The sequence below is a fragment of the Geotrypetes seraphini genome, chromosome 5 (genome assembly GCF_902459505.1).
Source record: "Geotrypetes seraphini chromosome 5, aGeoSer1.1, whole genome shotgun sequence".
NCBI lineage: Eukaryota > Metazoa > Chordata > Amphibia > Gymnophiona > Dermophiidae > Geotrypetes > Geotrypetes seraphini.
Window position 1 is genome coordinate 176,480,315 of NC_047088.1, and position 16,556 is coordinate 176,496,870.

The window sequence follows — 16,556 nt, forward strand, 5'->3', positions numbered from 1 at the left end:
ATAATTAACAATTCTATGCGTACAGTGTGCATTGCGTTTTTTTAAAATTTTATTGTTGATAGATCATTTTGACTTCGTCATTTTAAAAGTAGCTCGCGAGTCAAAAAAGTGTGGGCACCCCTGTTCTAGACTAACTGTCAACCTTGTCAATTTCCCGTCTTCACTTCCAGCGTATAGCCTGTCGGGTTCCGGTATGTTGTGTATGTCCTCTTTGGGAAATACAGATGCAAAAAATGTGTTCAGTTTATCGGCGATGGCTTTGTCCTCCTTTAGCACTCCCTATATTCCATTATCATCCAATGGTCCCACCGCTTCCTTTGCGGGTCGTTTCCCCTTAATGTATCGAAAGAAAGGCTTGAAGTTTTTTGCCTCCTTGGCTATTTTTTCATCGTAATCTCTTTTGGCCCCTTTTACTGCTTTATGACACTTGCGTTGATGCTGTTTGTGCTTTTTCCAGTTTTCATCCGCTTTTGACCTTTTCCATTCCATAAATGAAGTCTTCTTGTCTCTGATCGCTTCCTTCACCCGTGGACTGGCAGAAATAAAAGAATTATTTTGTGGACTGGCAAACTACTAAGACCAAAATAAAAAAACACATTTCCGCCCCGTCTCCGCAAGCTCAGTCCCCACAAACCATCTGATACCATCCACACAAGCCTCAGTTATGATTTTATATTGAACGTATTTTATTAAAGTATAAAAAGAAACAATATTCTGTACAGTTGCCATTTTATAAATATACAGAGCAAGGACCAACAAAACCCCTGTCTCCCCCTCCCCTTCACATATATCCCCTCTACTATCAAGAAAACTGAACAAGCCAAATTATTACAGAATGCTACACAGAAATATCATGCTAACAGAATACTGTAGTCACAAATGACAGGAATAGTGTTAGGGGAGTTCCTCCTGGTCAGAGAGAGCCCTAAGCCAGATGGAAGCTAAAGAATCACTGCCTGGGCTTTGCAGTCCCCAGTTATGTCTCTAACAGGATATATATTTCAAATCTGATATATTCTAATGACAAAATAGAAATAAAATTATTTTTTTCTACCTTTTGTGGTCTCTGCTTTCATCTTCTTTCCACTCTTTTCTTTCCAGCGTCTGCCCTGTCTCTTCAATCCAGCATTTGCCCATTCCATCCACTGTCTGCCCTCTCCCCCTTCCATATGTATCTGACTTCTTTCTATGCCTCTCTCCCCTTTCCATCCAGCCTGTGCCTCCTCTCTCCTTTTTACAACATTCATTCCAGCTTCACTGCTTTCTTCATTTTTATCTCTCCTACACCAGATCTAGCATCTTTATCCCTCTCTCATTTCTCTGCTGATCCCCTTTCCAGCATCAATCTCTCTCTACTTTCTCATTCCTCTTTCTCTCCCCTTTCCCTCATCTGATCTCTCCATTCCACCCTGATCCCTTACCCCCTTACCCTCCTGTAATCTCCCTGCCAGCTGTTTCATTCCTTTTTTCCTTTTCCCTTCCCTCCTCCCCCCTATCCAACATTAACTCTCTTCCCATCCCTTTCCCTCCTCCCCACCCAGTAGCATCTCTCCTTCTACCTCCCTCTAGGACCAGTAGCAGCTCTCCCTTTATCCAGCAGCTTCCCAGCCTCCAACAGTGGCTTCTTCTCCTTCCAGCAGCTCTCAGTACTTGCCTGCAGCAGTGATTTCCTTAGGCAGCCTTAGGTCCGTTGCCGCCTCTGAGAAAAGGGGAATGTGCCAAAGTGAATCACTGCTCTGGTAAGTACGAGAGCTGCTGGGAGGGGAGACAGCCACTGTCGAAGGCTCCTCATGATCTTGCTCCTGCATGCCCTGCACATTCACGCCCCCCCCAAGCCATCATAAACAGTGTTGCACCGCAGTCCCTGCCGCTCAAGATAGCCGGAGGCCTGTACCCGCTACTTCATGCATGTGGGCAGACTCTCAGCACAGACGCTGCTGATGGCCCCAATCCACAAGCTGATCCCCCTGCGCGCACGCTGACCATCTCCCTGCTACCTGCACCTTCCCCGCGGCCCTCTTCGGCGATTTGGCAGGGGCAGCGATCAAGACAGGCTGGCGACGTCGGGCATTCCCTCTCTGAGTCCTGCCTATTTTGTTTTAATTTCCTGTTTCCGCATAGGCGAGTCTCACAGAGGGAATGCTCAACATTGGCTGCCTATCTTGATCGCCCAAGGCTGGGAGGAACAGCAGGTTTCTGCCAACACAACCTGGACAGGAAATTTAACGGTGTCGATCTCGCTGGCCCTGTGAGGACCATCAGGAATTTTCTGCGGACCGACACTGGTCCGCGGACCGGCGGTTGAAGAACAGTGGTATAAGGGTCCCATAGTGTATGTTTAAATATATCATCCCAGAATCAAAGTAATCTAATATGGAGAAATAGAAACAGAAATAGAAACACCTAGTACTAAGGAAACTACTGCTTTACAGAATGGAATTTTTAAAAGTAATTTATTTTGAAATGTTTTATTCTTAACCATCATTGTAACACAATGTTACAATGAACCCTCGGCTGTCTCATGGAACCTATTGAAGATCATATTGACTGGCAATAACACTTCACTGATAAGAGTAATCTCATTAATTTATTTCCATGAAAGATGCTTAAAATGAACTAGAGCATTTCTATTATCTTTCTTGAAAAAAATATTCTCTGTGAAAGTTATACATATAGATTAATTTTTTATTTATTTATGCAATTTTAAATTTTACAAGCATATACATCACTTGTTATAGATCAAGAAAAATAGATTTCTAGATACAAGGTATAAAGAAAATATAACTCTTATTTAGTCCACAATATAAGAGATCAAGAGAAGAAATTAAACACTGAGGAAATTGTTAACCTAATACAAGAGAGACAGCAATAGATACACCTTCCTACTACCGCTGGCAAATCATATATCATCAGGTACGGTTACCAACCTTTCTCTCAACTCAATAAATGCTATAAGTTGTTTAGGCTCAAAAAACAGAAAATTTTTATTCTGATAGGTAACAAAACATTTTGCGGGATACTTAACAAGAAATGTTGCCCTCAGAGCCAGAGCTCTGGGCTTCAAGGCCAAGAGTTCTTTCCTACGTCTCTGGGATTTTTGAGATAAATCTGGAAAAATTCTAACATTTTAGCCTAAAAACTGGTCATTCATATGACAGAAATATGGACGAAGAACAAATTCCCTGTCACTTTCCAGAGCAAGAGTCATAAGCATGGTAGTTCTATCTGTAACTACTTCTAAAGAAGTTTCCAAAAATGAAGATAAATTCATATCCACCTGTCTATCTACAGGCAATTCAGCTGGAGTAGATTCCCATTGAGGATTTCTAATGTTGAGGTAATAAGCTGTCACAATAGGGGGCAAATTTCCCAACGGTATGGCCAAAGTCTCTCAAAAATATTTCCTAACTATATCCACTGGTGAGATGATAGGACATTTAGGAAAGTTTAGAAATCTTAAATTATTCTTTTTCAGTTGATTTTCAAAGTTTTCCATTTTTCGGGAAATATATGATCTTTCTTTAACCATTTCTACTTCAACCGCTTTCATTTCATTAATCTTAACTTCTTGCATCTCCACTTTTCCTTTAAAGTAGTTAGTAATACCCCCTGGTGCTCCACCTTGGAATAGACAGTCCCATAATCAGTTTTAATAGTAGAAAGAGTCAGTTTTAGGTTGGAGTCCATAACAGATATGGCTTGCCAGAGCGCTTCTAAATCAATCTTCTCTGGCTTTTTCAACTCCCCAAAATTGATTACATTCTCATCTGAAGCGAGTCCCAGATCTTCCTTAGCTGTGCTAGGAGAATACAGATGAAAATGACTTGCTCCTTCCTCCAATGAGTACGGTGAAGGCGTCCATCTCATGCTGGAATCCACACTTCCCTCTTGGGGGTAACCGGACACCAGCTGCTCCTTGCACTGTAATGCTTCCGGGTTGGGGAGGAACCACAGTCTCTGCTCCGGGCTCAGTGATGCCTGGCTCTGTCCCATGCTGAGGTTTCCAGCTAAACCTGGATAGGCCTCCGAGGTAGGTCTGTGTTCTTCCCTCGAACGAGCAAATGCGCTGAGTATAGTTGGCTGTGTCATTCGCTGGGGGGTTCCAGTCGCTGGAGGGTTAGGGCGAACAGTTCCTTTCCTCTTCCCCATGTTACAGGGAAAGAGTCACACCACGTGCTGAACACAGCACACATTCAGCACTGTCCGCTCAGGCATCTGCTCTCGATGCCATCTTGATCTGCCATACATATAGATTAATGTAGTTTAGAAATAAGTCATTTTGGTAAATATCCTGCAAATTTTTAGCCTACTTAACCAAAATGCCAAAGTAATTCTTACTGCTATTCTCTCTGACATCTCCATAGATATTAGTATAGTACATTGTCTAGTCTAGTCTAATCTTCTGTTTATATACCGGGTCATCTCGTGGTAGAGCTCAACTCGGTTCAGAAATAATTAAAATTAGAATAAAATAAAATGTGAACATGAGAATAAGGTTTGTCAGTTCAGAAGGTAAGTCATTAAGATATTGTGAAAACAATAATGTTTTTAAAACTTTACTGAATTGTTGCAGATGACAGAGTCACCAACAGCAGAATGGTAACCTTAGTGTTTTCTTTTTTTGAGACAAAAACTACAATGTTGCACAGAGAAGTACACAAGAGAAAAACAAATGAAGAGAAATAAAATTGCTGGTCTGAAGCTAATACTAAAAGACCAGCAAGAACCAACAGAGTCTCAGAATGAAAACCTGTGTGTGGATTTTGAGAAGTTCAACCCAGAGAAAAACATACGAGAACAGTTCCCACACTCAAACCCATTGAAGGAAATATGAGTAGGAAGAAAAGCACACCACGAGCTTTCCTACAGAATTATAGAAACATAATGGCAGAAAAAGTCAACAGACCAACCGCTCTGCCCCTCTGCAGTAGTCCTGAACTCTTCTTATCTTAGTAAAAGCAAGAAGTAAAATAACTCTGTGAGACCATTAAGAAATGGTTGTAGTGGAAGACTACATAAGGTCAGCAACCAAGAAAAATCTAAGATACCTGAGACTGAGCTGGTAGCAATGGTTCTGCAGGGTGTTGAGGGGGTAAAAGACCTCAATAAAGATATACACCCAAGAGGAGACATAACATGCATAGAAAGAGATAACAGTAGTGATGTGGAGTTAATCCTCCATGATGTATCCCGGAAAGGTACCACCGATGTAGACACCATAGTATTGAAGAAAAAGTGCTACAAGCAAGGCAATACAGCATACAGGTTCAATAATTATTGATGCTACGATGTAAGAAGAACCTTGAGAAAGTGCCATCATTGAATATGCTATGCTTAGCATGGATTGGTACTGATGCAGATCGATGTATAAAGAGGAGGCTCTGTACTTTAACCAATAACCTGTACCGATGTTCATCAATGAAGAGGAGGCACCATGACCATGTAACATCATGTGGCATCGAAGGTGCCCTAGGCTTCGAAGCGTGAGTGCCTGAAAAGGCGATGCACTTCAGAAATGACAACCTGTATTGCCCAGAAAGATATGCATCAAAAGGACTCAATGTTTAATTGGCAGGGAAGTATCCACTAAGATGCATCTGCGTCGACGTGGTTATTTGATGCATGCCTTTTGGTATTGATATTTTAGACTCAATGCTAATATGCCACTCCCTGACCCTGATGGGGGATCCAGATGCGAATGATTTGCTTGCTGACTCTTTCTTTACAGGTGCAGTATTTCCCAGAATGGGAAATCAGGGACTGTGGATCCCTCTGGGGTTTTGGGAGCCTGGAAATACTCTCACAAGCCTGTGCCTATTTGAATTTGCATCTTTGCTAGACTTTTACGGGAAGTCTTTTTGTACTCTTTGGCTCCAGCCACTTCTTCTTCCTAGCTTTGTGGTGTATACTTGCTACCTTCCCCTGGTACCCTGATATTTGCGTTGTGGTCTTGGAGCAGTTTAATTTTCCTGAGAGTGCTCTGACTTTTGCTAGAGCTATGCCATGCTGGGATTTTTTTGGCAAGGAAGTGTCAGCAGCTCTAGTGGATTTTTGGTAGTGCAGGTTGCAATATGAACCTTTCGCCCTAAGGTGGATGATGCAGGTGCCTTAGCCATTAATGCTGCTTTGGCGACGTTTTGTGTCGCTCGCGCATGTCACGCTCAAAAGCATGTTCTGACAGTGTGGCGGTGGCTCCTTCTTTTCCATTTTGTTTTGATGGGCACTGTTTATCTGCTGGATGCTTTGTATGCCCTGTATATGTATGTTTGACTCAGGTATCAGAGTAAACCATCTCTGCCCGCAGTGCCTATTTACTGCTGTTTCCACTTTCAAGGCTGCTTTGGCTAGGCTGCCTTTTCAGGAACTGTGATTGTTTGGCAGAGGTTTACATGATTTCATGGATTCTAGATTGGACTGTCATCCTACGACTCGGCCTGATAATAGACCTAGCCCTCCTGGGGTTCTGGTCGTTCTGATCTCTTGGCGCCCAACGCTTTCACCCATGTGAAAGTGATACATCGTAGATGTTTTCTTAGGGCTGCCATTACTGGTTTAGTGGCTACAGATGTCCTAGCCTCCCAACTTCAGTGCTGTGCCTCCTGATACACAGGCATAATGGTTCCAGGTCCATGCATGCCCCTCTGCGGATTTGAGGCCGTCTCACATTTTTGCCTGTCTAGATGCACGTTATGCCCGACTGGTGGGTCTTGGAGTTTTTTTGGTCAGGTTCCAAACTGGACTTTGCTTGACCTCTTCCACTACACAGTAGTCTGTGGTGTTAGCTTACACTACAGGCAGAGTGGATTCCTTCTGCAACCATTCAACTAAAAGGAAATAACCCTATTGTCTAGAATTTCTCACCTATCTACTGGAAAATTACATTACATTACATTAGTGATTTCTATTCCGCTTGTACCTTGCGGTTCAAAGCGGATTACATAAGAAGAAGCTGGACATTTCCAGGAGGGTACCAGGGTAAATACATAATCTTTTTATTTACATTTTATTTATGATATATAACCCTGATGTCAACCTGAACAACTGGATAATTTTTATTTAAATATCAATTTCTGGTCATCTTTTTGTGGAATAGGCCTTTATGGTTTAATTTACTTTCCCCCTCCTTTACAAAGTCGCGCTAGTGTTTTTAGCACTGGCCACGGCTGTAACAGCTCAGACGCTCAAAAAATTCCTATGAGTGTCTGAGCTGTTAACCGCTGCGGTTGACACTAAAAATGCTAGTGCGGCTTTGTATAGGAGGAGATTTGATATTTTTGCATATTCTGATAATTAATTTTATCTATCCTGGTGATGTAGGGTATCTGAATAATTAAAATAAGGATACTTGCCAACTAATATTGTATTTTTAAAATGATGAGACCAACTATTCTATGTATACTTAATTGTGATACATTAAGGCAGGCATTTTTACAGTTTGGCACCCAAATTCCATTATAGAATATTAGTGTTATGGGGCAGTTACCATATACATTTACATGCCTGCAGATATATGCCATCATTGTGGGCATGTTAATGCAACTGGGATTTAGGTAGCTTACAATATTATGTAAATTACATTTGTTGATTGGTGGAAATTTTTAAATCTGTGGCCAATTTTTCTACTTGGTCCATTCTAATGGACTGCTGTTGAATCTTTCCTTTACAATTTTTAAGTTGAATTACTGAAGTTTGTGTTGAAGAAATAAAATGGGTGCATACCTTATGCAGACTCTCAATAACTCCCCAGATTGCCTCCATGTCTATCACAGCTGGTTTAATAAGAGGGCTAGGGAGGGAAATGGAAGATCAATTTCAGCTCCCACAGCACTCTGAGAATCATGTCCTCCAAACACTGGTGCCTGTTGTTGACATCCCTACAAAATTTAAACTTCCTCCGGGGTCAGGGGTGAAACAAACAGCACAGACAGAGTAAGCAACCCCGTCGCTTCCTTTAGCACTGTCGGCATCCCCAACATCATCCCAGGGTGTGGAGGGACTCCAGGACCCAGAGGGCTCAGCGAAACATGCTGTCCAAGACCGAGGTCTGCCCACCTCAGTCAGCAGAAGCGCTCGATCCAGCAGGAACAGCAAACGATGTTATGTTATCACTGTTTGGCACGTTATTGAAGTGGCAGAGGAGACAGGAAGATCACCCCTCTGTTTTCCCCTATGCTTCGACATCTTCAAAAGCAAAGGTAACCGCTACAAGTAGGTAAAGATTAGTGAATAATTGCCGACATATCAGGAGCCTCTTCCTATGTGACTTACTCCAACACCATCTTGATTTCTCACCTCCTCCCACACTATATAAATTAAGTACTGTTTGTAATAGCACGCCTAGTTGCCCTGTTGGTTCTTTCTGGATAAGTGTACACTTTTGTGGATAAATATTAGTATTTTATACATTTACACACATAAAGGGTTCATAAATATGGGTGCCTAGTTCATAGAATTGTACTTTAAGAGCTCTGGATCAACATGAACAAAAGAACTGAATATGCCATGAACTCCAAATTACTAGTTCTTTAAATATGTATGTAAAGTAGCCATATGTTCACTAATTTTTGAATAATGTGACAGCATGCCAAAAGGCTTAAAAGTATAAAGTAAATTATGTAATAAAACAAAGTGCAATAACAGTTTCTTTCTCAGTAGGCATCTATATAAAAGAGTGCTAATTTTAATACATGCTGTTTGTTGATTAGGCACTCTTCAGAACAGTAGCAATGATGGTCCCTGACTATGCAATGATTGCAGAAATAGTGCTATACTCCTGTGGTTTTGTCACTGCTCGACCTCTCTCTGTGAAAATTGTTGCAACATATCGTCTGTGTTCAGAACAGCTGTCTTCTCAGCATCATTATGACTATGGAATGAGGGCAGTGAAGTCAGTGTTAACTGCAGCTGGAAATCTAAAGGTACATTTCCATAGCTACTGATGTTATTAATATCAGATATTTTGTAGCACCCTAGGGGTTGAAATTAATGTTTCTTAGATTTTTATATACCGCCTATCAAGGTTATCTAAGCGGTTTACAATCTATCTAACATACCTTGGGCTATGGAGGACTAAGTGACATGCCCAGGGTTACAAGGAGCAGCATGGGGTTTGAACCCACAACCCCAGGGTGCTGAGGCTGTAGCTCCAACCACTGCGCCACACACTATATAGAATTTGTAATTGCTAATATCTCCAGAGCTGATGGGGCAGTAGTAAATGGAGATTGCTTATTTCTCCAAGAAATTCTTATGAAGGGTAGGGAAGATTTGCAGAGGAGCGAAGACCTCCAAATAAACTCTTGTAAGTGAGGAAGTAGAACCTGCTGGGTTATAGAGGAAGAGGATCTAGGGCAGGGGTAGGGAACTCCAGTTCTCGAGAGCCGTATTCTAATCGGGTTTTCAGGATTTCCCTAATGAATATGCATTGAAAGCAGTGCATGCAAATAGATCTCATGCATATTCATTGGGGAAATCCTGAAAACCCGACTGGAATACGGCTCTCGAGGACCGGAGTTCCCTACCCCTGATCTAGGGGATAGAGACCTACTAATTTCTCAAGGACAGGATGAAATCTTTAGGCCATAGAGATTTTGTCATTCATTGGTAAGAGATACCTTAGGTTATAACCATAGCTTGAACTCTGGGAGTGCTGGTATTCCCAGGCCTGGAAATGCTGATGTGATTTCAGACATGATAAAAACAAACAAACCCCAAAACATCTTAATACAGTATTCACTAAGGATTATATGACTTAAACACTCATATCATCAAATGACATTAAACTAGATTGGCAGATTCCTCTTCTGCTAAAAACCACTGGTTTTTAGTTTTAGTTCTTTGAGTACACAAATAGACCTGATTTTTCATGGTTACTAAACTTTCAAATTTACTTGATTCTTGTATTAAATGTATGCAAAATATCATAAAATGTCTGTTCTGGATGTGCTGAAAATGACTGGCATTGAGAGTCATTAGTAGAAAAACTCTTAGGAGCAAATTCTATAAATGGCACCATTAGGTAGCGGTAGGCACCCTACTGCCACCTAACTTAATCATTTGCATTGGTTCAATCGGCACAGTAATTGACTGTGCCAATCAAAAACCAGTTAACTAGTCATTTAAAAAAATGAAGGTGCCCTTAGGTTCATTTGTCCCAATTAAAGAGGCTTCTAAGGGTTCCTACGGCCACTGTAGGCATGTTAACCATGGTTAGCCTTAGGCATCCTTAGGTGCCTCTTTAGACACAATTTTTGTGGACGATAGACATCAGAAATGTACACCTTTAAAACCCTGGCCTACATTTCCGGTGCCTACCTTTCACTTAGATGCAATTCTACAAACAGCACTGTTACATGATTAACATATGATCAGCGACCATTTTGTAGGCAGCCACTGATAATGGTGCTATTTGTAGAATCCTGCCTTTAACCTACATGCTAGAATTATAACTTCTAGTGCAATAAGCACTTCATTCCTGAACTTTTAGGTAGACAATCCCTTCCAGTGAGAATTTTGTAGAGAGCCTCATTAGCATTTTCTTCACTCCACCTCCCATCTTTCTGAGCTATCCTGTGATTCCTCAGTTTTGTATTTTTACACATGAGATGGTAGAAGCCCGTCTGATCAAGTTTATTTTTATTTAATTTGGGTATTTTTCATCTGATTTTGAGGTGCTTTGTTCATTCTGCAGAGGTTCCCAACTTGAGATATTTCTAGCTGCGGAAGAGCTCAGACCCTGAGGCCAGAAGTCGGTAGCCAATGGGCAGAATGCTTTGCAGTGCACCCACTTGGCTGGCCTGCACTAACAGTCTAGGAGCTCAGGGACTGGTCCCCTGTGAGCAAGGCTCACCCCAGGTTCTGTCCATAGTGGGTTTGAGAGCAGGCTGAGTGACTCTGTGGCAGTTGGTTTTTTTTCAGGATTGGGGCCAATTGTGTTTCCTTCCCCCTGCTTCACGCCCGGGTTCCACTGGGAGTAGAGGTCTCTAGCTGGTTAGAAGGTCAGAGAAGCAGTCAGAAAAGACAAGTATTCTCTGTTCCAGGCTTGTTAGGGTAGAAGTTCTCCCTTTTCTCTGGTTGCAGTTTCAGTCCGGGCAGCTCCCAGCACATTTATTTCACAGTGAGTACAAGGCTGACAGCCTAGGGAAGAAAATCAGTGTGTGTGTGTGTGTGTGGTGGTGGTGGTGGTGGTGGTGGTGGTGGTGGTGGTGGGGGGTGTTGGTTCTGAAGCTAGAGCTATGGAGACCTACCTCTAAAATCCCAAAACTGTATTTTTTTTAACCTCTAGTGTACCTTCCATGGGCCACTTTTGGTGCTAAAATTGGTCCTGCAGTGGCGATTTTGGATTTCTTGATTTGAAAGTGAAAGCCTCTATCTGCCTTAAGACACCTCAATTATGTTTAAAATCAGGTGGGATGGACACCTCAAGTTAGGATACATGAGATTCATGCCAGATTTGTGCTGGGTGGCAGGTCCGGAACTGTCCGTGTTGCACATGCCACGCGGCACATGAGGGGGTGTGAGTCATGGGCTTAGCTTCCTCTAGTTCCCCTGAGGGTGTAGGTTCCCAAATGGCTCAAATTCCTGGCCAAAACATCAGATTAGAGCTGGGGAAAAGTGAATGTGCAACTTAGGCAAAGCACAAACGTGTACCTGCAACACTGAGAAAGGGACAAGGGTGCGACCACAAGGGGAGTCCTGGACTTGGTTTTCCTCTGGAATTTGTCAGTATATGAAGCATATTTATATAACAGCAGTTGCATGGAACCCTCTAGGTGTGCGGAGATGCTGGCACCAGGAGTCTCTATCTCCAAAGGTACACTTCCCTTTCAGTAAAGATGCACTTCTCCTCAGTAGAGCCATTTGCAAGAGATAGGGGTTAAGTTGGGGGATGACTGGGATGATATGGATTCAGTTTACATGCCTTTACCTTCCCAGTCTGGGCCTTAAGTATCAGGGGATTCTGCATCACGTCTGGAAGAGCCAGATCTGGATCAGGTAGAAGCTCTGGATCTTGGAAAGGACCCAACTGTATGCAGGCTGTTCAAGTCTTCAGTGCTTTTGGAAATAATTAAAGATAGAGACTCCTCAGTCCTCAACTGCGCAGTGCTCGCTTAATATTAAAGCTCAGACCAAATGCTTTCCTTCACATCAGGACATTACTAAAACGCTAACTGACCATTGGGAGGTCCCAGAAGGGCCCATTCGGGTGACCAGGGCCATGGTGAGGCTTTATCCTAGAGGAAAGGAGAGACATGGGACATATGATTCAGACATTCAAATACTTGAAAAGTATTAATATATAATAAAATCTTTTCCTGAGAAAGGAAAATGGTAAAACCAGAGGGCATAATTTAAGGTTGAGGGGTGGTAGACTCAAGAGTAATATTAGGAAATTCTTCTTTATGGAGAGGCTGGTTGATGCCTGAAGTGCTCCTGAGGGAGGTGTGGAGAGAAAAACAGTGATAAGAGTTCAAAAAAGCATGGGATGAACACAGAGTATCTCTAATCAGAAAATAATGGTATATATTGAAGAACTAAGGCCAGTACTGAGCAGACTTGTATGGTCTGTGTCCTGAATATGGCCATTCAGTTGAGGATGGGCTGAGAAGGGCTTTGATGGTTTGGATGGTTTAGATGGAGTTATCTTTGACGGAGGCTCCAGTAGATGGAACCTAAGCACAATACTGGGCAGAGCTTTGGGTTTCTGGCTTAGAAATATCAAAGAAAAAGGACAATTTAAATTAAATCATTAATTTAAAGAGAGTGTATGGTTGGGCAGACTTAATGAACCATCATTATCTGCCGTCATTTACTATGTTACTATGGATGCTGAGTTTAACCAGCTGTTTACCCCACCAAAGGTGGACTCTTTGGAGGCCCAAGTAACTAAGCATACTTCTCTTCCCAGCAAAGATGGAATGGTGTTGAAAGATACCCAGGACCACAGGCTGTTCTCAAGAAACAGTTTGAAGCTGCAACTGCAGCATGTCCCTGCCACTCCAAACTGTGCTGTGATCTGGAGACAGAGGCTGAGAGGGTTTCTCATGTTGGGAGTGGATTATATAGTTGATATTCTATATAATATTTTCAGGGTATTAAGCAAAGTTTCTATCTATGCCATTTCTGCCCAAAGAGTGCTGTGGATCAGGCGACTGGTGGGGACTCATCCTCTAAAGCAGGGGTGCCAAATGTCGGTCCTCAAGGGTCACAATCCAGTTGGGTTTTCAGGATTTCCCCAATGAATATGCATAAGATTTATTAGTATACAATGAAAGAATGGAAGTATGTGGGTATTTGTTGAAGGCTACCTAGGAGGTTGTTCCAAATTCTGGTGCCCCTGAAATTCAAAGGTGGTCTCAAAGAGAGCCTTCCTTCGAACATGGCATGCAAAGAAGGTGGTAATTTCCATTTTGGGTTGACCTTGAGTTGTGGAAGAATTCTGTGATTTGGATGGCAGATGTGAGTCCAGCAGAATTTTCACCATATATGGCCTTATGTACCATGCATTCAACCTTGAAATGGACCCTCCTTCTGACTGGCAACCAGTGTAGTTCCTTAAGGAGAGGTGTAACCCTCTCATATTTGGTCTTGCGTATGATTAGCCTTGCTGCTGAATTTTGGAGCAATTGTAGTCTTTTAAGGTGTTTTTCAGCAATACAGCAGTAGAGGGAATTATAGTAGTCAAGGTAGGGGAAGAGGGCCGGTTGAGCCACCATCCTGAAGTTTGATGGGCTCAAGGTTGATCTAATGGTTCTGAGCTGTCTTAGATGGAAGAAGAACTTCTTGACCTGGTCTCTCATGGTTAGGTCTGAGTCAAGGATGACTCCAAGGACTTTAGACAATCTGCTTATGGCTATCTTATCTCCTGAGGCACGGGTGAACTCATGGTGTGGTGAAGTGTTTAGGTTGCCAAATCATAATACCTTTGTCTTCTGTCTATTTAGTTTGAGGAAGCACTGGTGAGACCATGTGCTCAGGCCCTTTATTAATATGGAGATGTACTGAATCGTGTCTGAGAAGGTATCTTTTGATACAAATAGGAGGTAGATGTCATCTGCATAAGAGTAGATGTGAACATGGGGACCAAGGTCTATCCTGGCAAGGGCACTCATATATATGTTGAATAGTGATGGTGAGAGGGAAGAGCTTTGAGGGTCACCACAAGTCACTTTCCATGGTTGAGATTTCCTTTGGCCTTTCCTAACTTCATAAGTTCTCTTGGTCAGGAATTTGTTGAACTATATTTTCACTTTCCCATCTACCCCAAGCTCATCCAAGCATAGGAGCAGTAGAGAGTGGTCATTGGACTCAAAGGCAGTAGAACTGTTTGCTGGACCTTGCTCAGAGCTTCTCCTTGGAGGTGAGCTCTGAAGCCATGCTGGGAGTCGTGGAAGCCATCTATCTTATCAAGGAAGTCTGATAGCTGTACATGGACACAGGATTCTAACAGCTTAGCTGGCCATGGGATGCCTGCTATTGACTTGTAGTTTTCTACTTTGGTGGGGCCACACCCTGCCTCTTTGAGAATGGGTATTAGAGAGTGTTGAGGGATAGCTCCCATTTGTCAGGCACAGGTTGATTAGGTCAGTCAACCAGTGTATGAAATCAGAAGGTGCCTGGTCTAGTAGATTTGCTGGACATAGATCAAGATGACAATGCTTCTTTGTAAGTTGTTTTAGTATGTTAGACATCTCAGCTGGTTTGGTTTTGGTGAATACTGATCAAGAATTCCTGCTGTGTCCTTGAACGGTCTAGCATTTGAAGTTACACAGTCTTCTAAGGTATGAGAGAAAGTTTCTCTGATAGATTATGAGTCATTGGGGGAGGCCAACATTCGATTTGATGGTGTCGGCAACAAACAAGAAAGTGATATGGTTCTTCTGCCTAAAAAACAAGCCAGGAAGTGATGACTTGGACAACATGATGCAACTATGGCCAAAGGCAGGGCTTCTATATGTCTTTTGTTCATGATCCATAATAGGCAGAGTTCTGTGAAGAATAATGCTGCACTCAGAGCTGGTAGTTCTAGTCATTCCAGACTGGCCGAGGCATCTATGGTATGCATTTCTTGTCTGTCTATAGAGGGCCTAGGGTCTCAGACATCTGGTCTATCCGGTGTTGCTCACGAAGGGCCCAGTTGCCCTGCAAGATCCAGAGTGCTTTGGTCTTATGGCATGGCTCTTAGAGTGCACAGTCTTAATGCATAAAGGATCTCTGGATGGGGTGATTACTACCCTTTCATGTTTCAAGTTAGCTGCCTATGTGAAGGCCTGGAAGAGGAGTGAGGGCACAGAGGAGTGAAAACCCGGTTTTGGCTCTGATTTCTTTGGTCTTAGCATTCCTGCAGGAGGGACTGGAGAAAGGTCTGGTGGTGGGCTACCTCAAGGTCCAAGTAGCAGGTCTTTCATATTTCAGACTTCAAGTGCACAAGAAGTCCTTGGCTTCATATCCTGCTGTGGCCAGGTATCTGAAGGGAGCTTTGCACCTGCATCGTCCAGTATGATACCCCTTTCCATCGTGAAATCTTAATCTTGTCCTAAGAGCATTAGCTAAAGGTCTATATGAGCTGCTAGAGTAGGTTCCATTGTTGGACCTCACAGTGAAAACGGTATTTTTAGTGGCGGTCAGCACAGTAAGTGTAAGAACTGCAGGTGCTCTCATCAGAGAACATGTTCTTTAAATTTTGGAGTCGGGAATGATTTTGTGTACTGTACTTTCTTTCTTACCAAAAGTGGTTTCCAATTTTCATGTTTATCAGGAAGTATGGTTGCCTATCTTTGCTTCCTTGGGATCCAAAAAGAGGGATAAAGTACTGAAATTGCTGGATGTTCACAGAGTGTTTCTTCATTATCTGGAAGCAATGAATTGAGTTTTGACTTTTGGATCATCTATTTGTGCTGGTAGGTGTGGCATGTAAGGGTCAACCAGCTTCCAAAGTGACCTTTTCAAAATGGATTCATATGTCCATTTCGTTGACTTACATTGGGAGCCGGAAACAACCCCCAACCTTAAAGGTGATACCACTAGGGGAGTAGCATCCTTCTGGGCAGAAGCTACAGCAGTTTCTCCTGAAGAGCTTTACTGAGCAGTCACATGGTCTTCTCTCCATACTTTTATAAAATTTTACAGCGTAGACATGGTAGCCAAATTAGAAGCTGCCTTTGGATCCTCTTTTCTTTCAGCAGGTTCATTTGTCCCACCCTAGATTCTGGGGTCTGCTTTGATATGTCTCAAGTGTTGCGAAATGAGGTGCCTATTGCACTAGAAGGGAAGATATAGTATAGTATAGTAGGGTGTTGGTGGGTTTTAGTGACATCACACTTTCTACCATAAATGTAGTGATTAGAGTCTGATAAAAGGGATGGAAAACTTTTCATACGCTGAGAGATTGGAGAAACTGGGTCTCTTTTCCCTGGAGAAGAGGAGACTTAGAGGGGATATGTTAGAGACTTACAAGATCATGAAGGGCATAGAGAGAGTAGAGAGGGACAGATTCTTCAAACTTTCAAAAAATAAAAGAACAAGAGGGCATTCAGAAAAGTTGAAAGGGGACAGAT

General features: G+C 42.5%; 1 protein-coding gene across 1 annotated transcript in view; it reads left to right on the plus strand.

Moving 5' to 3' along the window:
- DNAH7 (dynein axonemal heavy chain 7) overlaps positions 1-16,556 on the plus strand; it is a 707,015-nt gene that overhangs the window by 303,716 nt on the left and 386,743 nt on the right. Inside the window, exon 24 of the mRNA XM_033944671.1 lies at positions 8,706-8,918. Coding sequence (XP_033800562.1) covers positions 8,706-8,918 — 213 coding nt within the window. The remainder of the gene's footprint in view (positions 1-8,705; positions 8,919-16,556) is intronic.